Source organism: Saccopteryx leptura, chromosome X (genome assembly GCF_036850995.1).
Source record: "Saccopteryx leptura isolate mSacLep1 chromosome X, mSacLep1_pri_phased_curated, whole genome shotgun sequence".
Classification (NCBI taxonomy): Eukaryota; Metazoa; Chordata; class Mammalia; order Chiroptera; family Emballonuridae; genus Saccopteryx; species Saccopteryx leptura.
The window spans coordinates 81644460-81666367 of record NC_089516.1 but is presented as its reverse complement, the minus strand read 5'-3'; the positions used below and the strand labels follow the sequence as shown (position 1 = coordinate 81666367).

The 21908-nt window shown below is 43.1% G+C and overlaps 1 protein-coding gene across 1 annotated transcript; it reads right to left on the bottom strand.

The window, feature by feature from the left end:
* Positions 1–290: 290 nt before the first annotated feature.
* Positions 291–21809, bottom strand: LOC136386391 (nuclear RNA export factor 2-like). Its single transcript, XM_066357829.1, has 22 exons — positions 21723–21809; positions 15412–15520; positions 9834–10014; positions 9486–9627; positions 9116–9199; positions 8904–9008; positions 8709–8789; positions 8517–8586; positions 8282–8370; positions 8076–8183; positions 7834–7943; positions 5567–5603; positions 4920–4988; positions 4784–4839; positions 4536–4643; positions 4342–4400; positions 4121–4236; positions 3986–4028; positions 3415–3487; positions 2746–2919; positions 461–521; positions 291–326 (listed from the first exon to the last, which is right to left on the bottom strand). Exons 1-22 carry the CDS (start codon positions 21807–21809, stop codon positions 291–293), a joined length of 1998 nt encoding a protein of 665 aa, XP_066213926.1.
* Positions 21810–21908: the final 99 nt, after the last annotated feature.

Below are 21908 nucleotides of genomic sequence, written 5' to 3'. Positions count from 1 at the left end.
ACTACCTATGGAATCAAGCCAGATGTATCTGTCACAGACTGCTAGGGTCAATGGGAACTCATGGTTGGACAGAGAAAGAGTGATACAAGACACACAAAGTACAACCTGTAACATCACTCTTTATTATGAAAATAAAAAGCTCTCATTAGTGCAGAAAATAAACAAACTGACACTTCAAGTGCTTAGGTAACAGACTTCTTGATCTGCTAGGTCTCCAACCCAAGTCATGAGCCTGGTAAAACGATGTAAGTGAAGACACAGATGACATCCAGAAGCTATTTTCAAGAGATCTATTTGAAGGCCTCTTCTGGGATCGTGCCCTCGGTCTGCAGGGGAGGAATAAGAATGTCAGAAAAGCCAGCTCTGTAAGTTTCATTCCAGGGCACCAGCCTCCACCTTCTTGGCCTTCCCAAAGACCCAGAACCATCCGTCTTTAACCCACCTGATATACAGAACTCACCTTGAACTTAATGAAGACCTCAGCAGCTTTAGTGTAGTTCCACTCATTTTCCTGTAGGCACCTGGAATGGGAGAAGAACAGGTGATCTTCATTAGTATTACAGGACAGACACGCTGACCATGCAATTCCACTACTAAATCTGCGCCACTAAGTCTATGACGGAACACATGTATCAGAATGAGCACTACGTAATGAGGAAGAAAGACCTAGTGAAACCAAAACCTATGTCACTAGCATTCATGCCCACTAGAATTCAAAACAGAAAAATGAAGATATTCAAAAGAACAAGGGAGCTTATTATACATTGATAAAGATGTTTAAGAAAAGAACAAACAGAAACATAAAAAATACACGCTTTTAATTATATCTTATTGTTATAGTGAACATACCATAGCACTCACCATTTTAAAGTGTACAATTCAGTGCTTTTTAGTATATTGCAAGAATGTGCAACCATCACAAGTAACTAATCCCAAAATATTTTCATCACCTCAAAAAGAAACTCCTTACGCATAAGAGATCATTCTATTCCTCCCCCTTCTGTAGACCTTGGTAATCACAAGTCTGTTTTCAGTACTTATGGACTTGCTTATAATGGACATTTCATGTAAGTAAAATCACACAATATGTGACCTTTTGTGACTGGCTTCTTTTTTTAAATTTTTTTATTTATTCATTTTAAAGAGAGAGAGAGAGAGAGAGAGAGAGAGAGAGAGAGAGAGAGAGAGAGAGAGAGAGGTGGGGGAAGAACAGGAAGCATCAACTCCCATATGTGCCTTGACCGGGCAGGCCCAGGGTTTCGAACCGGCAACTTCAGCATTCCAGGTCAACGCTTTATCCACTGTGCCACCACAGGTCAGGCTGTTTTATCTTTTGATACTGGCTTCTTTTATTACGTACAATGTTTTCAATGTTTGTCTATGTCATGACATAAATAAGAACTGTGTTCGTTTTATGACAGAACAATATTCTACAATATGGTTGTACTGGATTTATTTATCCATTCATCAGCTAAAACACATTTAGGCTATTCCTGCCAGTGGTGCAATGGATAAGAGTGTCATACCAGAGTGTCATGGTCACTGGTTTGATCCCAGAGTTAATGGCTGGACACCGAGATCATCAGTTGGAACTTGATTCAAAATACGATTTACTTCTGGACTCTCAATTCTTTATGCTGACATATATGTCTACCCCAGTGTTAGTACCAATACATGCTTGCTTACATTAACTTTGCAGTAAGCTTTGAAGTTGTGGGAATTGAGAATTATGAGTCCTCCAACATTATTCTTCCCATTCAATATTGTTTTTGATATTCTAAGTCCACTGCATTTCCATGTGAATTTTAGAATCACTTTATCAATTTTTTTTAAAAAAGAATTCAGCTGGGAATTAGATAAGAATGGTGTTGAATTTGTGGGCCAGTTTGAATAGCATTACTATCTGAACAATATTAAGTCTTGCAAATCATAAACAGAATGTCTTTCCATTTTTACGCCTAAATTCTTTTTTGAAAAAATTTAGAAAATTAAATTTTGCAAGGTGACATTGATCAACAAGAGTACACAGGTTTCAGTTAAACATTTCTATAGCATTTGAACACTTGATTATGTTGTGTACGCATCACCCAAAGTCAAATTGCTTTCCATCACCATGCATTTGCTCCTCTTTACAATCTTTTGCCAATGGTCCCCTACATCTCCTCCCCCTGGTAACCACTTCACTCTTATCTATGTCCATGAGTCTCAGTTTTATATCCCAACTATATGTGAAGTCAAACAGTTTTAAGCTTTTTCTGATTTACTTATTTCATTCAGTATAATGTTCTCAAGGTCCATCTATGTTGTCATAAGCTCTTATTTAATTAATTCCAAAAATATTTTGAAGATTTTTAGTCTTCCTAAGAACTTATTCTTTGCGTTTCTATTACAAAATCAGTTTCTTAATTTCACTTTAAGATTATTCATTATATATAGTACACAGAAGTATAATTTTTGTATATTGATCTCATATCCTGAAACTGTGCTAAACTTGTTTATCTATTCTAACAGTTTCTTAGCAGATTACTTAAGATTTCAATATAAAAAATCATATCATCTGAACGAACAATACACTGTTTAAAAAATTTTTACATATAACATCAGAAAATTAGGATATCTTCTTCATGGGCCTACTATTTCTGGAGGCAAAATATCCAAATGCTTATTTTTTTAAATTTCATATGTGTTTATTATTCTTCCCACAACCCGAGCTATGTCCTATCATGGTGTACACCTAATACTCACTTTTCAGACCATGGCAGATTCATCCCAGATTGGATGGAGAAAAGCTGAACCATTTCTTGTTGCTTCTGAGAGAGGGTAGGCCCAGAGCTAGAGGAGGGTGTGGACACTTCGATGGACATTGGAGTCTCCTTGGGGGTGATATCTTTCACAAACAGCTCATCATTCATGACCACCCTGGAGAAAAGGAGCCCTCAGAAAACTGATGGATGGATGACCTCATCCCTCCAAAATGATCCTGCATCCACAGGATCATTTCCATAGCCTGACTAAGCCTGCCCCAATATTCCTTGCCTGGTAGCTCTGCCCTCCCACTAAGCTCACCCTAGGATAGACTGCCTACCAGTCTCACTAGATACCTACATTAAACCCCATTGCATTTACTCTGCAAGACAGCCCAAGGGAGAGCACAGTCTAATCCCACTTTTTTCCGAGAAAGACACAGAGGGTTCATGTGAGTTCCCAAAGGTATAATTCTAGTGAGGGCTGGGATCACAAAGATTCCAGTGTTCTAAATCCACAGCCCATGTTCTTAACCCCTATGCCAGACTGTTCCTTGGACCCATCTGGTGGATTCCTACCATGAGAACCCCCCGAGGACATGCACTGTCACATTCCCACACCCGGTACCCAGGCTGCACTGCGTGTTCCCACCCAGAGCATGGCACTCACCCAGAACTGCTGGCCAGGTTAACGATGAAGGTCCGAGTGAAGGCACGCACAGAACCCTGAGACTTGCCTTCAACTTCAAAAACAAACAACAAGAACCCATTAGTCACAAATGTTTTACATGCTCACACAGCATTCCCAAGTCAGGGTGTTGGGAATCGGAGGGGCGACAACAGGAGCAAACTGAGCCTACTATGTGCTGGACTCCAGGAATACCACTTCAAGTTTATTTCATTCAATTTTTCGTAGCTTCCTGAAAGGTGGATATTGTTAGCCCCATTTGCAAATGAGAAGAATGAGAGGTTCAGTAACGATTCCAAGTTCACACATTAAGAGTCGGAGATAACAACCACCAAACCTCATAGCTGATGCTCCCAACACCCCAGCTGTGCAGGACTGACAGGCATAGAAGCAGGTCAGACCAGGGAGTTTTGAGGGCAGCGTGGAGGCACGAGAACACAGGGAATAGGAAGGAAAGGGAAGGAACCAGGGAAGCTGTGAGAGTTCCGAAAGGGAGCCCAGCCAGGCACAGGAGCACTGAGTCATCAGAGGTGGGAACTCTACACACACTCACCTTCCTTGAACACCCCATAGATAGAGAAGCAGAGCAGGTTTCCCTGAAAGAGAAGAGTGCAGGTGCTCAGTCACTGTCTACGTCACCACCCACCTGCATCTTTCTGGGCCGGCACGAGGGAGAGTGGGTGCTCACCAAGCTGAACCACATGTCCACCAAAAAGGAGTTGGTGTCATGCTGAGTTTTGGGCAATCGACAGAGACAGCAAACAATGTCACGTTTTGTATGTTTCAGTAGCTGAAAACACAGGTCTGTAGGGAAAGGACAGCAAAGGTCAGGGCTGTGACACTCTGGGCCCTTAGATTGACCCCTTCATGCCCCCTTTCCCTGCCCAATCGTCCCCATCCCACACGCACTGGGGTCCTTGATGTTCTTCATATTCCTGTTATCCTTGAGGTACTCAAACAAGCTGCTTCTAGAGGGAAAATAAACAAATTGGAGGTGGTGGTCAGGCCAGTGTGGGTGTTTCTATGAGATGGGTTTTTTTTGTTTTTTTTTTTTGTCATAGGAACTCAGGCCACAGAATCAGGGTCTAAGTTGTGATACTTACGAGTCTGGTTCCTCAGGGTTGAAGGGAATTGTCAGGGAGAAGCAGGCCTCATCATCATAAGCACCAAGGAGACTCTGTCTGTCTCCAGAGTCATAGACTAAGTAATACCTGCGAGGGGACAATAAAGAGAGTCTATTTCCATGGTCTGGGCCCCAAATGATACTTCAAATATTGCATGAGCAGTCCTGTTCCTGGGTGGGCAGGTCTGTCCCAGCCTTCTCCATGCCTGGTGTTCCAGGGGTACTTACTTCTCCAAGAACTGCAAGATTTGATTCTTCAACATCTCAGTTGCTTGACATTTTTCCTGTAATCAAAGACATTTGAGACCATGTGGCTGATAAAGCTTACTTTGCAATACTTATAATGTTGATCTTTCTTACTCACCTTGCTTGATGTTTGTAAGAGTTGTGTGTTAGTATCATTGGTATTTGGTGGTGATAAATCTTGGCCATCCTAAAGAAAGAAAGAGTGAGTTAGCAGTGTAGACCAGAAAAGTGGTCCTGGATGATTAGTGTGTTAGTATCATTGGTATTTGGTGGTGATAAATCTTGGCCATCCTAAAGAAAGAAAGAGTGAGTTAGCAGTGTAGACCAGAAAAGTGGTCCTGGATGATTAGGGAAAAGGATGAGCCCAGGAGATAGTGAAGGTTAGAGGTCAGGAGTGAAAGGCCCTCGAAATTTCATGAGCAAGATTACAGTGAGCAAGTGAGCATCTGCATTAAGAGATATTGGAACTTTCTACTGCTTTATATAATTTGTGTGTGTGTGTGTGTGTGTGTGTGTGTGTGTGTACGTGCGTGTGCGCCCCTGTGCATGCGCGCGCGCACACACACATACACACACACACCTCTCCCTTCCTGTCCTCCTAAAAGTTTTCACAGAGATAATTTGACTGTCTTTTTCAAAAATCCATGTCCCGCAAAATAGATAAGGGTCTGAAGCAAACATGTAATCTATGTAAGACACAAAGGTTTGAGGGCAGGTCTGGAGGAGGACAATGCTACTAGGAGGATGAGGAATGTAGGCACTTACCAAGCATAACAGCTCAGGGAAACATTTCCTGATGGCACTGTTCAAATCCAAAAACAGAAAGTAGTGATTGATAGTTTGGGTTGCAGCACTTCCGGTTAGTTAAAACACCGAGAGCATGAAGAGAAACAGGTGTTCTGCCCACCCAGGAGCCCCCTTTCCCCTCCTCAGCCTCTGACATCCAGAGTTCTGGGTCCACTTCTCTGTTGAGCCCTGACCATCTGCCATATGGAATCTCTGAAATGTATCATCTCTGTCCACACCTTCACATTCATATTCCCTCCCTCTCTCTCACACACTTTCCCCCCACCATTCTCTGTCTCCCTCTCCATCCCCCTGGTTAGATCCCGGCTACAGGGTCCTGACTCCCTTTCCAGTGCCACAGGACACAGCATTTGATCCCAGACTCCAAGACTTCGTCCCCTTCTCTGTCTCCCTGCCTTCCTTCAGGTCCTCATTGAAGACTCCAGAAAGAAGAGACAATGGGGTGGGAGCCCAGGGCTCTGCTATCACACTGCAGGTCCAGCACCCTGCCAGGACTAGGGCACACCCTGGGATGGCCCAAGGTGCTGGGGTAGGGAGGTGAGTGTGGGAGGCATCAGGGGCAGGAGAGAAAGGGAGGGGGAAGAAGACAGAAAGGGAGTGAAGACAGGAGCAGACATGGGGAGATGTAGAAGAGACAAAGGAGAAAAAGCAGGCAAAGCAACGGGAAGCGAAGAAGCTCTACCATGGGGTGGGATCAGGGAAGTAGAGAGAAGGAGGCATGGCTCCCCTGAAGCAGCCCTGTCCTTCCTCTGCCCCAGGCTGGCCCTGGGTCTCCAGATAGGAATAGAAAACGTGCCCTTGTTGGCCTGAGCACCATGGCATGCTGGTGGAGTCTTTGTCACCTGTGGGAGCTCAGTCTGAACCGGGCATAGGAAATGCATCAGCCAAGGAATCAGGACACTTTCCTCAGTAATAAAGGTCAGCCCTCACCTCAGCATGGGGTTGGGAGTCTGTGGCCCCCTCCTTTGATCACTGCCTTCTCTCCTCATGGCCCCCATGCACATGTACCTGTCTTAGTTGTTCATTGCCTCAAATATACCACCTGGCTCAGGCTCCTCAGGGCTCCTCTGAGGGACTAGCAAGGGATATGACGTGTGGAGAGAAGGAGTTTCCCTGAGAGGACTGCCCTTCTGTCTCTTCTGCCCTCTGCCCTCTGCCTTCCACTGCTGCCTCGGGAGGCCCTGTGTTCAGTGATGGCAGCCCACTTCTGGCCCCATCTCAGGAAATGCTGGATTCTCCTAAGGATTGCCCATCCCAGGCATTGCACTTGAAGGGACAGATGTCTTGATGACAGTCACCTGGGACCTGGGGCCTGGGCCCTTGGTATGATGTGGAGATACCTCATGTTAACCTGGAAATCGAGTGGAGACCCTTTTTTTTTTTTTTTTTTCCTTTCTTTTTTCATTTTTCTGAAGTTTGGAAACAGGGAGAGACAGTCAGACAGACTCCCACATGCGCCCGACCGGGATCCACCCGGCACGCCCACGAGGGGCGACGCTCTGCCCACCAGGGGGCGATGCTCTGCCCATCCTGGGCGTCGCCATGTTGTGACCAGAGCCACTCTAGCGCCTGAGGCATAGGCCACAGAGCCATCCCCAGCGCCCGGGCCATCTTTGCTCCAATGGAGCCTTGGCTGCGGGAGGGGAAGAGAGAGACAGAGAGGAAGGAGAGGGGGAGGGGTGGAGAAGCAAATGGGCACTTCTCCTGTGTGCCCTGGCCGGGAATCGAACCCGGGTCCTCCGCACGCTAGGCCGACGCTCTACCGCTGAGCCAACCGGCCAGGGCCTCGAGTGGAGACCCTTTTGAAGGAAAGAAAGGAAGGTTCCTCCCACAATAAGATAGGGACACTCGTATATTCTCAGAACCATGACTCTGTGGTGGAGGATGTTCCTCAGTTCGGGTCAGCGGTGTCTGCCTTGAAACTCGACACTCTTAGTCCTGGTGAAGAGGGGGACCCCTGCGTCCTGGGGCACATTCTTGGATGCATGCTAGAGAAAACTAAATGCAGACTCGGGAACCAGCCCCCAGACCAGAACAGGTGAACAGGTCAGAGGACGGATAGGAGACTTCTAAGCACAGGCCGGGAATATAGAAATGGGAAGGTGGGGCAGTGATCCTCCCAGAGGACTAGGCTGTCTGTCACCTTTTGTGGTAGGGAACTGTCAGGGATAGTTCAGGCTCCTGAGGTGAATGGAACCGAGGAAGCTGACAGGGCTGATACTGACCTTATGTAGGAGGGCTGGTCTGGGAAGGTGCCACACAAAGGGTTCCCTTCCAGCCAGAGCTCTTTGAGCTTTAGGCCTTTGATCTTCTCCAACTCACAGGCTGAGTTCAGCTGAGGAATATGGGGAGGTAACTGAAAATAGTCTCAGGGGAAGAGGAACATCCAATCCCCTGCCCACCATCAACACTCTGATATCCACTATCACCCACACTCGACCCAACTTTGATCTGTCCCTCTTCTCACCTCATTTTTGGACAGGTTCAGGATCTTGATTGTGGGAGCTATGTCTATAATGTCAGATAAGCCATCCAGCTGGTACAGTCTGTTCTTGCGCAAGTTCAAGGACAACAGCTTTGGGGAAGAAGAGTTAGAGTGACAGTTACTATGGCCTCGGAGACAAAAGTACCCTCTGTCCCATCTGCTGTACCAGCACTGGTCTAAGGCCTCACCTCGGGGAAACTCTTTTCAATGATCTGCAGGGTGGCCGCCATGCAGTTTCTCCGATTCAGGATTATTTCAATTTCAAGACATGCAAGGCCTTAAAGAAGATGAGAGAAGGGAATTATACATCTGAGAAGCATTCAAGAGCAACACCAACCAATCCTACTATTACCAACCCTAAGCCTACCCCCACATGGAAACCTCTTCTCTCACCTTCCCTAGAATTACTTCTTTCAGCCGTACCTGGGTCAAAGCGAAGACACTGGAGATCAAGAGATTTCTGGGAGACATCATATCGTTTGCTCATGATCAGCTGCAGAGGGACATAGAGAAAGAGAGAGCTCTGAGGCTGTGGTGGTGACAGGGAAATTTGGGACTTTAGAAAGAACAAGTGAGTCTGAGTGTGTGCACATACATTCCTTTTGTCTGCTTTACCTTTAGCTGTTCCATTTCTTTTGGCTCCAACTTATGTTGCACAGAGTAGGGTACAGAAAAGTTATTGATAAAGATAGGTATCTGCAGGAAGAAAGGGTAGGATAAGCACCAGGAACTTTAGTTCCAAAGAAGCTGATCACAACTGCTGGTCCTCCTGCCCAAGCACTAAGTACAAATAATGACCTCAACACATACCTTTCGGTTCTCCTCATCACGAATCTTATAGGAGACATCTCTCAAGGCATAAGCAGCACTAGCATCTTGGACAAAGAATTGGGCCCTGTTTTTTACGTAGTGAAACTATAGAAATTGAAGCAACAATAGTGTTAGAAGCAGGTGGTCCCAGTTGAACCAAGTCACTCCCCCTTGCCTGTGCACTCTCATCTGAATCCACCAGCCTCTCTTACGTCCACTGGAGTGAAGCTGACACTGCAATGGCTCTGGAGTAAATGTATCAGCCATGTCTTATCATACTGTCCTCCATAAGGAACCTAAGGGTCAAAAGAAAGGCATGAAGACAGGACGGTTAATATGAAATAAGGTTGCAAACTCAACACAGTGTTCTTTTCGTACCTTCTACCGAGATTTACGGGGCTTTTAAAAAAGGGACCACTGGCATGGCTTATTTTTGTGCCAATTATGGATTTCCTAAACTTTCTCTCTCTTCCTTCAAAATCTCGCCTCCAAATAATCAACATAAGGTAGTTAATGTAGTCTTCCTTTTATAAATTCCAGGATATCTATCTAGTGCAGACCTTACCAAGATACAGTACTCACTATGATTTTGAACCATGTTTCTGTAATTTCCTCTTGTGAGTTCTCTATTTCTCTCTCCAAGGATTTTCTATCACTCTCCACAGTAATATTAAGAGAGCCTTCATCTTGCAATCTCACTCTCCTCTTGTGTTGTCCCATGGTACTGTGGAGAATTTGAGAGAAACTGGGTAGACATAAATGTTAAGAAAGTTTTCTATACTCCCTTACCTCTCTGACACCAGGATTGCAAAACGATAATTTCACTTCTGGTGTTCTTTATTTTTCCACGAAGAGAAGAAAAATAAAACCATGGAGAATGAAAGAGTTGCAAAGACCCATGGCTGCTAACCAGACTACCCGTTCACTTACTGTCCTACTTCGTACTTCTGGACATCTCTCATTTCCACACTTTCACTATCCTTATGGAAGTGTGACGTCTGAAGCTCATATCCACCGTATGGATAACTACGATTCCGCCTTCCAAAATTATCTCGAAAAGGATTCCAATATTTAATTATTCCTCGAGGTGAGCAAATACCATGTCTGTCTTCTGAAACAAGGAACAAAAGTACAAATTTGGAGACACATCTATGTCCACTAACTGTGTACTATGTCTCAGGTTAACACCACGGTAAGGCAAGCAACGTGCCAACCTGCCCTAAGAAAGAAATCCAACCCCACAAACCCCAGAAAGAAACTCCTCTCTTCAGAAAGAAGAGCCTTATCTGACAGATGGTGCCATCAAGTGAAAAATCGTGCAGGAGGAAACTGTGTTGTATCTTTATTTTTATTTATTTATTTATTTATTTCTGTATTTTGTATTTTTCTGAAGCTGGAAACGGGGAGAGACAGTCAGACAGACTCCCACATGCGCCCGACTGAGATCCACCCGGCACGCCCACCAGGGGCGATGCTCTGCCCACCAGGGAGCGATGCTCTGCCCCTCCAGGGCGTCGCTCTGCCATGACCAGAGCCACTCTAGCGCCTGGGGCAGAGGCCAAGGAGCCATTCCCAGCGCCCAGGCCATCTTTGCTCCAATGGAGCCTTGGCTGCCGGAGGGGAAGAGAGAGACAGAGAGGAAGGATGGGGGGCGGGGGTGGAGAAGCAAATGGGCGCTTCTCCTATGTGCCCTGGCCGGGAATCGAACCCGGGTCCCCCGCACGCCAGGCCGACGCTCTACCGCTGAGCCAACCGGCCAGGGCGACTGTGTTGTATCTTTAAACAAATAAAGCAGAATTTATAACAGAGGCATATGTCGCCATGGATTAGACTGCATGTCAGCCATACTTCAGCAAGGAATGAGAATCTTGCCCGTCTCAGGGCTCTCGAACAACAACACTAGTACCTGGGAAGCAAATTTCCTCATGCTCCCCAAATCCAATCAGCTACCAAACCAATTCCAATAACACTCAGTAGGTTGTGGTTTCTTTGTCAGTGTAGTACAAGCTTTAATGTCAGGTGGAACAGAAGTAACAGCTTCCTAAACTGTGCCCCTACCCCCCCAGCCTTGTTCCCTTGTTCAGCTCTGTTTGAAATATCCAGAGTGAGCTTCCACTTTGCTCAGTCTGAAGTGCTTTTGAGTTCAAAGGGAACCTCTTTTGAACCTCAGCTCTCCTATAATAAAGATTGAGCTACAAATTGGAATGATGTCTAAAATATCATTTCCAAATCTCTAAGGATTCTTCTTTTCTCCTTGTATCATTAATTTCTAATTTGATCCCTTTATGGTCAGAGAACGTATTCTGTGTGATTTTAATTCTTTTTAAACTTGTGGAGATTTGATTGATGTCCCAATAGATAGTCTATCTTAGTGAATATAAATATTTGAAGAAAAACCATTGTACTATGCTGCTGTTGCATGGATTGTTCTATTTGGTGTGTAGATTCTATTAGTTTATTGTGTTATTCACATCTCCTATAAGCTGATGTCTCTCTAGTAATTCTGTCACTTGCTGAGAGAAGGTGTTGAAGGCATCAACTCTCACTATGTACTTGGCTATTTCTCCTTTCAGCGCCATCAGTTTTTGTTTCAGGTACAGCACTTTTTGGCTCTGGTTTTTTTGGCGCATACACCCTTAGGTATGTTATGTCTCTCTGGTGGATTGTATTTTTTTTATCATTATGTAATGCTTCTCTTAATAAGTCTGTTCTTAATTTTCTAATTTATTGGAGATTGAAACCACGAGTATGCTCATAAAGTGACTGGCTGTATTGCACTGTGTATTCACTCCTAGGAATGGTGTTTCTCTCCACCTTCTCCCCTACAAACAAACTGCCAGCATATGTAATTTAACACGTGGAAAGACTTGGCAGTATTTTGGTTGCTACAGAAATAAGGAATTCTTCATCCTTTCTCCTATATATGGATTTACTAAGAGCATTTTATTTTTACCACATTCAACTGAAACAGTATAACAGCAGACAACACACTAGTGGTTGGGGGGACAGGAGTACAGGAATGAGACTGTTAAAAACCAGCTTCCTTTGAAGTCTCATATGTAAGGTTCTCTAGGTTTCTGTGTTGTACGTTTTGTACATTAATTACCCAATATTTTCTCTGGGCCACTATGAGTAAAATCATGTTCACTTCTGATCATTCCATGATGTACTGATGTCAACTAGGCCTCAGATTAACTCTTCTGGGGAGTCATTGTTGTCACTGTGTGGCCCGCTGTCAGGACAATCTTGTATCTCACAGCCTTTGAGACCTTCCATGTGTGGCACTGGAAGTGAACCTGAACCTGGGTGGAGCATCTGACCCATAAATAACATTTGCTTAGTCCCTAAAATTTGGAGGTAGCCTGAAGTGCTCTCCTTCTCTCACATGTCCCATCCCAGTGACCACAGAATTCACGGAGACTCCCCCCCAAATATATTCAGAATCTAGCCACTTCTCACCACCTCCATAACTATCCACCAAAGCCAAGACAGATGGTAAGGGGCAAGGATGAAAGCAGAGGGATGAGTTGGAAGGCAGTATAATCCAGGAGATACACGTTTGGGCCTTAGCCAGAACGTAGGTCAAATCACTTCACATCTCTGCTCAAAACCATGGAACAATAGTTTGAAACCTATCAACATGTTATAAAAAACATGACTTTGCAATAACAAACTAGTAAACAACAATAACAACAAAGGGGGACCATATTGGTGACCTTTGGTGAATGCCAAGAAATCAACTTATTTTCATAAAAATCTATCCATGATAAGTAAAAACATAAATATTAAAGAGAGGAGTAATGGTAGAGAGTAAGTATATGATGTATAAGAATAGCCACAGTCATTTTCGAAAACTGACACTACTTCATAAATAATGTGGCCAAGAGGAGAATGTAAAAGTAAGCTAGTTGACAGCTTTATCAATCCCGAGACTGACCAACTAAGTAAGCAAGAGAGGTGCCTAAACAGGACCAGAGCCCTTACTAATCAAGGTGATTCAGACACAAACTACCTTAGGCATGGCTTTGTTTTAGAAATCTCTCAGGAAAATTAACATGTGACAAAAACCATAGAAGGACCCCCAACACACACACACACACACATATCCACTTACTGAATGAAGGTTTGCATCTCAGCACAATCCCTGTCTCACAGTCTTGCTGCCAGAATCAAGAATGAAAAACAAGGATAGTATAAGGTAGCTAGTGCTTTTTCACCCAGGCATCCTAGGTTTCCTCTCAGGCTCCAATAGGTATTAGCTGATCCTTCCGCAGAGAAATAATTGTGAGTACCCTTTAAGACACCATATGCTTACATATGACCACTTCCTGTATCATTTTGAAATTCTGCTAACATCCTCGCTATGCCACCAGCGATCTGTTGTTGCCCTTTTTGCCAAATGAGCACACAACAAGAAAATTGCCTCTTATGAATCAGGAACTGGGCTCTCACCAGACATTGACACTGTCCATGTTTGTTTTTTAATTTCGCAGCCTCAATACTGGAGAAATCTCTGTTGTTTATAAGCTACCAGTCCTTTGTGTTCTGTTATAGTAGCCTGAACAAACCAAGGCACTACTCCTCTCTTTGAGATTCAAGGTGATTTTTAACATATTATCTTTAAAAATACTATAATATAGTCCTGGTCAGGTGTGTCAGTGGAGAAAGCATCGGCCTAGCTACTCAAAAGTTGTGGGTTCAACCCTGGTCAGGGCACTATGAGAAGCAATCAATGAGTACACAACTACATGACACAACAAGTTGATGCTTCTCTCTCTCTTTTTCCTTATTGCTTCCCCTTCCTCTCTCTCTTACTCTCTCAAATCAATCAAAAATGTAAAAAATGCACAATATGAAAATGCTTTTACCTTCAAATCTGTATGTCCTATTTCTCTTGAATGGAGAAACATATTTTTTTTGTTGCTCTCGCTCCGACATGGTGTTTTTTAAAACCAACTTGGAAGTACTGGAATGAAAGAAAAATAAAGTAGATATAATATAATAAAAATAGACAAGTGATAACACTCCTTAATCACTTATCAGACAATATTTATGTCAACCATAAATATAAATACAATCTTTTATTTGCTGGATTCTATTCAATCAGTATAATCCATATATAAATATTTTTCAACCGCAGGTCGGCAGATCAGCGCCGATTGGTGGGCCAATGGCCAAAAAACACTGATTTATATAATTTTTATGAAATGTATCCCATATAATTTTACTTAAGATGCTATTCTCAAATAAATTCTCTATGGTTTTCCACATGAAGAAAAGCATGGAGTTTTCAAATAGTCTAAGGATCAACGGTTAGAAAATCAAAGACTAATTAATGGTGCTTTGTTAGACCAGTTTAAACCATTTAGGGAAACCAAGCACAAAAAAACCCACAGCATCCCACCCCACATGCATTTTAAAGAAACTACTGAGCAGCAAAGTAAATATGAAAAATAAATTCCGAATCTTCATATGATGTTACTTTTACACTTTCACTGAAAAAAAAAATTCCTGCCTGACCAGGTAGGGCAGTGGATAGAGCGTCAGACTGGGATGTGGCCTGGAGGACCCAGGTTCGGAACCCCGAGGTCACTGGTTTGAGCACAGCTCACCAGCTTGAGCCCAAAGTCGCTGGCAAGGGGTCACTTGGTCTGCTGTAGCCCCCCCCATCAAGGCACACATGGGGGAGCAATCAATGAACTGAGGTGCGGCAACGAAGAATTGGTGCTTCTCATCTCTCCCTTCCCGTCTCTCTCTCTGACACACACACACACACACACACACACACACACACACACAAATTCCTTTTAAAAATTATTTTCCTTTCTTTCTTTCTCTCTGTATAGGAGCAAATAAGGGGCAGAAATAAAAATAAGATTTGAAAAGGTTTATACAGACTGGCATCTAAGAGTTCGCTGGTACCCCTCGTCACGCACGGTCAGAGGGGCAGAATGCGCGACAGTCCCGTGTGGACGGGAGTATGGCGGGTGACAAGCAAGAGCCGCGGGTGACAAGCGGGAGCAGGGCTCTGATGTGGGGGCGGGAAGAAAAATGGCAAAGGAGGGCCTCACCTGACTTCCGGAGCCTGGGCCCTGAGAGAAGCCCGTCACACCCCCGCGGGAGCTTCCCGCCGCCAGTTCTCTGAGGAAACTGTACAGATCCCTGACGCTCCTATGCCCCCTGCTGGGTCGACACCCCCTTCTACCTGGGCACCGCCCACCGCTTACCTGACAGGAACCAAACGGGTGGTATCGACCTAGAAATGATCCTGACCCAGGGCCCGGAACCACCGCTCTAAAAGTTTACGTCACAAAGCTCCATAGTTACGGTTCAGGAGAGATCGCGCGCGCCCACGCCCACACACACACTCACACACACACACACACACACACACACACACGGCAAACTATCATAAACGCCCATAGCACAGGGGTGGGGGATTGGCAGTGGAGTTCAGGAGTATCAGAACACTGAAGGGTCCCTGTAACCCTCAACTTCAGAACCCTACCTGACATCCAGCGTCTTCCGTGGGGCTGAGAATATGGCGGAAAGATCCCGGATGCAGCAGCCGTTAATCTTCGCGTGGCTGATAGACCTGAGTCTCGCGAGATCATAAGCTGGAACGTGACAATAGGATACACGTGACCACAGAATATACATGGCCAACAATGATTGGTTAATGGTAGTGCTCAAATGTCTACAAAGTCTTTACCTGCCCACAATAGTAAGAGGCACATGGCTGACGATAAATTTATCTGCAGTGGTAGTCCACAAACTTCCTGTGATAGAGATCACGCACGCTGACGTGGGAGAACTCACTTTTTTACTTTGAAGGCTGCAGCTTCCACATGCCGATAGTACTAAGTGCTACATGACGGGAAGAATTCACATGCTATAGTGACTTGAAAAGCTTGATATACCATGTGACCACAGTTCCAACAGGTCCAGCTCAGGTGCTGACATGACTAGTAGCTCTGGGCCTTTCACATCACTACAGCGTCCACATGATGATAGTATCCACATGACCACAACTTTAGCAACTACAAAATATACCTTTCAAGTGCTAAGGGAACACTGCAGAGCAGAGCACATGTTGTCACAAAGCAAGTCTTAACAAATTTAAGAAAATAGAAAACATACCAAGTATCTTCCAAACACAATAGAGTGAAACAAAGAATCAATAGCAGAAATGGCCTAAAGATACATAGCAATAAAAAATTTTAATTAAAAATAAAAAAAAAATCAGTAGCAGAAAGAAACCTAGAAAATTCACAAATAGATAAAAATAAAACCACACAATTTTTCACATCTAATGATTCAAAGAAGAACTCAAAAGGCAAATATCTGGAGATAAATGAAAAGGAAAGCCCAGGATACTAAAATGTATGGGATGCAACAAAAGCAGTACTAACAGGAAGTTTATAGGGAAAAAACATTTACACTAAAAAAGTAAGAACTCAAATAAATAAACTAGCCTTATAATTCAAGGAAATATAAAATGAAGAACAAACTGAAGAGTACACATGATTAAGCTAGGTTGACTATAGATGCAGCTTAAGGCAAAATGTGAGCAAAACCCAAATACATGGCACATTTGTCTATATGATATAAAACATCTTTATTAAAAGTTTACATTTTTATCTTGCTATTTTGTTTTCAAATCCTTGTATTTGTAGACTGAATTCTTACTGTAGCCTGACCAGGTGGTGGCGCAGTACATAGAGCATGGGCATGGGACGCTGAGGATCAAGTTCCAAATTTGATCACTGGCAATCACTGGCTTGAGCACAGGCTCATCCAGCTTGAATGCGGGCTCACCAACTTGAGCATGGGATCATAGGCATAACCCATGGTTGTGGGCTTGAGGCCAAAGGTTGCAGGCTTGAAACTAAGGGTTGCTCACTTGAGTCCAAGGTCTCTAGCTAGAGCAAGGAGTCCCTTGCTCTGCTGTAGCCTCCCAGTTAAGGCACATATGAGAAAGCAATCAATAAACAACTAAGGTGCCACAAGGAAGAATGAATGCTTCTCATACCTCTCCCTTCCTGTCTGTCTGCCCCTGCTTATCCCTTTTTCTGTGCTTAAAAAAATTTTTTTAAAAGATTAAAAATTTCTTTCACATGCATATGTTGTGTTTAAGAGAACTTTTCCTGTTAATATATTTATGAGAATTTGCATTAATGGAAGGTGTTATTCATTTTTAGTGCATTAGAAGACTGACTTTCTTTTAAAGTCAAGAGCTTGTAACGATATTCCATTTTGCAATTTAATGACATTATAAAGAAAAGGCCAAGAGAAATGTCTGAAGATGTTCCAGCTTCAGTTGGGAGAAGCTGTCCAAAAGACTAGCCCTGGGGATGTGGGTCATCGTGAAGTTAACCTGTTTACTCATTTCCATTAGTAGGTAAGGAACTGAAAGCGGTTCCTTGTCCAATGATGTAAGCTCACCTCTTGGAAGAATTCTAGCTCCAGTTTTCCAAGGATCTCCTCAAGGCTGTAGAATGGCATGGGATGAGTAATGACTTCTATCCTATATCAGAGACACAGAAGCCCTGGTGCTTCTAAATATCTGATATATGCAAGGAAACACAGACAAGTGTAAAACCTTAAATAAGCGACATACAAAATTGTCCATGTATATTTCCACAGTTTCTAAGTTATACCAAGGCCCTTGCCTTAGGACTTGGCCATGAGTTGGTCTGCGCCTCTCTCTTCATTGTCTGAGTAATGACTATGGTTACAAATGAAGGTCTCACTTCAAACCTCTTCTTTGGAGTTTTTAAGTCATAAGTTAATGTCAATCCCTGAAACTTTGACTTCTTGTGAGGAAACAAGGGGATGGTTTGCGATATTAATTTTAGGTTAAGTGCAGCAAAGAAACTATAAGATCAGTAGTCAGTGGAACTTTGGTCCCCTTTCCCATCAACTCATTGCCCATCCCTGTAGTGACCATCCTCCATCCACTTTATCTTTTTTTTTTTTTGACAGAGACAGAGAAAGTCAGAGAAAGGGACAGATAGGGACAGACAGACAGGAAGGGAGAGAGATGAGAAGCATCCATTCCTCGTTGTAGCTCCTTAGTTATACAGTGTTTGCTTTTTCATATGTACCTTGACCAGGAGGCTAGAGCAGAGCGAGTGACCCCTTGCTCAAGCCGGTGACCTCGGGGTGTCAAACCTGGGCTTTCCGCATCCCTCTCTGATGCTCTATCCACTGCACCATCGCCTATTCAGGCCACAATATCCTTTTAAATTTTCCTCAGCATCTCTTCCAGACCAGCTACCACCAAGAACATTAATACTTTTAGACACGTCAACTTAATATTTAGTTTTAAGCTACATCAGATCCTTTTTTCTCTAAAGGATGCAAAACAATGGCTTAAAAGACTCTCAATGATTCCATGTTGTACCATGGATAGATTTGGGCACACGCTTTTATGCTATTTATTTATTTATTTACAGATAGGTGGGGAGAGAGGTACAGGAACACTGAGCTGTTCTTGTATGTGCCCTGACCTGGGAATCGAACCAGTAACCTCTACACTATGGGTAAATGCTGCAACTAACTAAGCTCTCCAAACAGGGCTTAATATTTTTTTCTTTTTGACACGGAGAGAGAAAGAGAGAGTGGAAGGGAAAAGGAAGCATTCATTTGTTGTTCACTCATTGGTTTTCTATTCCCCCTGGTTCCAGATCACTTTCTTTAGGTTGAGAGCATTCAGAAGAGGCCCTAGAGATTTCTTCCAGGGCACGTGCGACTGAGCATTCCACATTCAGCACACTCTGCATTGCATGACCTAAGAGACTGAAGGAATCTTGTCTGTTCCTAACTATTATGAGAAAAGAGCAAACTCAGAGAGTATCTTCACAGTGCTCAGATTTTCTCCTGGGTCAGGCCAGATCAACCCTTCACAGTGGTGAACTCAGGAGAGAACCTCAATGTTCTCTCCTACGCCTCTCTCTATCCTGCAGTTATTGACTAGAAATTGATAGTTATTTCTCTGCCTATGCCAGCCCTTAGAAGTCTAGGCCCTACACTAGGTAATTTACATGTGAATCATTGCACTGGTTAATTTTATGTGTTGATCTGACAGAGTCACAGGGCACAGAGATATTTTGATTAAATGTTATTTCTGGATGTGTCTGTGGGGATGTTTCTGGATGAAGTGAATGTTTGATATACTAACTGAATAATGCATATTTTGCTCTCCAATGGGGGTTGGCATCTCTCAATTGGTGGAGTGCCTTAATAGAACAAAAATGCAGAAAAGAAAGATATGCTCTCTTTCTGCTGGGGCATTACACTAAGACAATGGTCTACTGCTGCCCTGGAAGTAGAAATTACATCAGCATTCTTGGTTCTCAAGCTTTCAGAAATATTTGGACAGGAACATATGCAGTCAGTCTCCTGGTTCTCAGATTTTTAGACTCAAAAAGGAACCACACCAACAGTATCCCTAGGTCTCCAGTTTGCAGATAGAAGATGAGTGACTTCTAAGCATCCAATGATGTGTAAGCCAATTACTTATAACAAACTTCTTTATTTAGATCTCTCTCTATCCATTTGGCTGTCAGTCTGTCTGTTTATAGAATCTATTGATTTTAGTTCTATAGTCTAGAGAATCATGACTGATACAATTGTTAAGTAATAATTTTGTTTCTGTGTTTGCCTGGATTCAGAGAGTAAAAATTACTCGACATATAATTTATTAGCTTTTCCTCAGAATAAATATTATGATTAGGAAGGTCATTTTAATGAAAACCCCTGGACATCCAAACATTTATCCAAGTTCTTTTGATAATAAAAGTCCATGTAGTGAGGTTTTCTTTGCCCTCTTTCACAGAGCAGTGCTTTTAAAATAGTAATGGTCCTTTCCCACATGTTCAGACTATCCTTCCTCTTCACTCATTCCAGTATATTCATATTCGCTAATTTGGTTTTGGTTCTACTTCCCATTATAACAAAGAGATGAGAAAAACTTATCAATAGAGTAAAAAGAGATTTAAAAAATCCTCTCTAATGAAAAGAAATATTCTCTTATGAAGCTAGCAATATTGGACTCTAAACATTAGAAAAAGACAGTATGAGTATTGAAAATTATAGTACATGGGTATAATATAGATGCACAATTTCTAAATAAAATATTACCAAGATGAACTTAGAAATGTCTTGTAAAGGAATATGATCAGAAAGGATTTATTCCAGAAATGAAAGGGTCATAGAATATTCAAAAATTTATCAAACAACCTCTGATGATTTCTGGAAAATCTAATACAAATGTTTTTCTTTTTCATTCCCAGCAGAAAGCTTCCTACAACGAAGTATAGGAAGAAAAGGAAAAAAAAAGAAGTTTGAAAAAGGAGCATCAGATAAAAATGTAAGTGAAGTTTTGGAAGCTGGAAAACAGATAAATTAGTAGTAACTCCTGAACAGACCGTAAGAGCTGAACACCAAGCCTTCAAGAAACAAATTGTAGAACCCTAAATGACTGGGAACTGGAAGAACAAAGTATGTTCCAATGCAGTGACCAGAGGGTCGGTCTGATTATTGGAGGACTCATGGGACCATGTTAGAAAGAGCATGTAATCTCCCCTATGTTTTGCACCATCTGAAGCAGTTAGAATTCCTACCTCAGGCACATCAACCCCAGTTTCCTTCACACTCTCCCTGTTTCACTAGTCCTCGTAACAACCATTGCACTTCATCCTACAACGGTTTATTCTTCCTTTCTGTAGGTGTCAGGATAGTGGGAAGTTGGTAATGTTGATTTTAAAAATCAAGCTGCCTCCAAAAAACTGACCAGACCCAACTAGGTCTATTGCTTTAGGCCTGGTGAGATGCTGATCAGATACGCATGACAGAGGGGCCAGCACAGGACAGGAGAGAAAAGCAGCAGGCACCTGTTAGAATCCACCCAGTGCTTTTAAATCCTGTCTGAAGGAAACTGGAGCATCTGCTGCAGATGTGCTTGTGGCCAGTTTCTATCTTATCTCTCTGCTTCTTCAGAATCTTTCCATTTCTCTGAAGTTAAGCCCATATGCAGACACTTCTGCTGAAACAATGTGCAACAGTAGCAGTTACCTTATGGAAGCAAGATGTCTTTGGGACATTAAGACGATGTTTGCTCTTGCCTCATCTTTGAGAGCAGGTCCTGAAATTCATCCCCACATTTCAGCCAATGATAAATGTAATTACAAAAATATTCAAAGTGTTTTTTATCGATATCCTCAGGGAAACAAAGGAAGTGGTTCCTTGGCATATTGCACTGCAAAATTTCTTCAATCACTTTTAATTGGACAGATTTGCCCCCATTCCCTGCATCCTCATGAGAAGCTCCCATTCTTCCTGATCAATCTCTTTCTTCCCAAATCTCTGGTGTAAGTTGAGCCATTTACCCCTCTCTGCTTCTTATGACAGAATCCACACATGTGTTACCTTGTTCAGCACATAGAGAATTGTTCTTGCAAGACTTTAGTTGTTCATTGACTGCTTTCTCATATGTGCCTTGGCCGTGGGCCTCCAGCAGACTGAGTAACTCCTTGCTCAAGCCAGCAACCTTGGGTCCAAGGTAGTGACCTTTTGCTCAAACCAGATGAGCCCTAGATCAAGCTGGTGACCTCGGGGTCTCGAACCTGGATCCTCTGCATCCCAGTCCAACACTCTATCAACTGTACCACTGCCTGGTCAGGTGAGGATTGTTCTTTATACCCCTCTTCTTTAAAGTATTGGACAGTTATGTATTGTATATAATAAAGGTTTTTCACATTGCCATTTTGATTTTCTCATTGCTTTTTCATAACCTCAGATACAGCTCTTCCTCACCTCAGGAATTTTCAACACATGGCCCACAGTGTCTCTTTTCAGCACATGGTGTGGGCTGGAGCTTTGTTTCCTGTCTCTAGCCGCCATTTCCGCAAGTCCCTCTTTTGCTCGTGAACTATCAAGGATGTGATTTGCTGCCTATTTGTGGCCAGATCAGAGCTGTTTGTCTACAATCTGTTCTTGTAC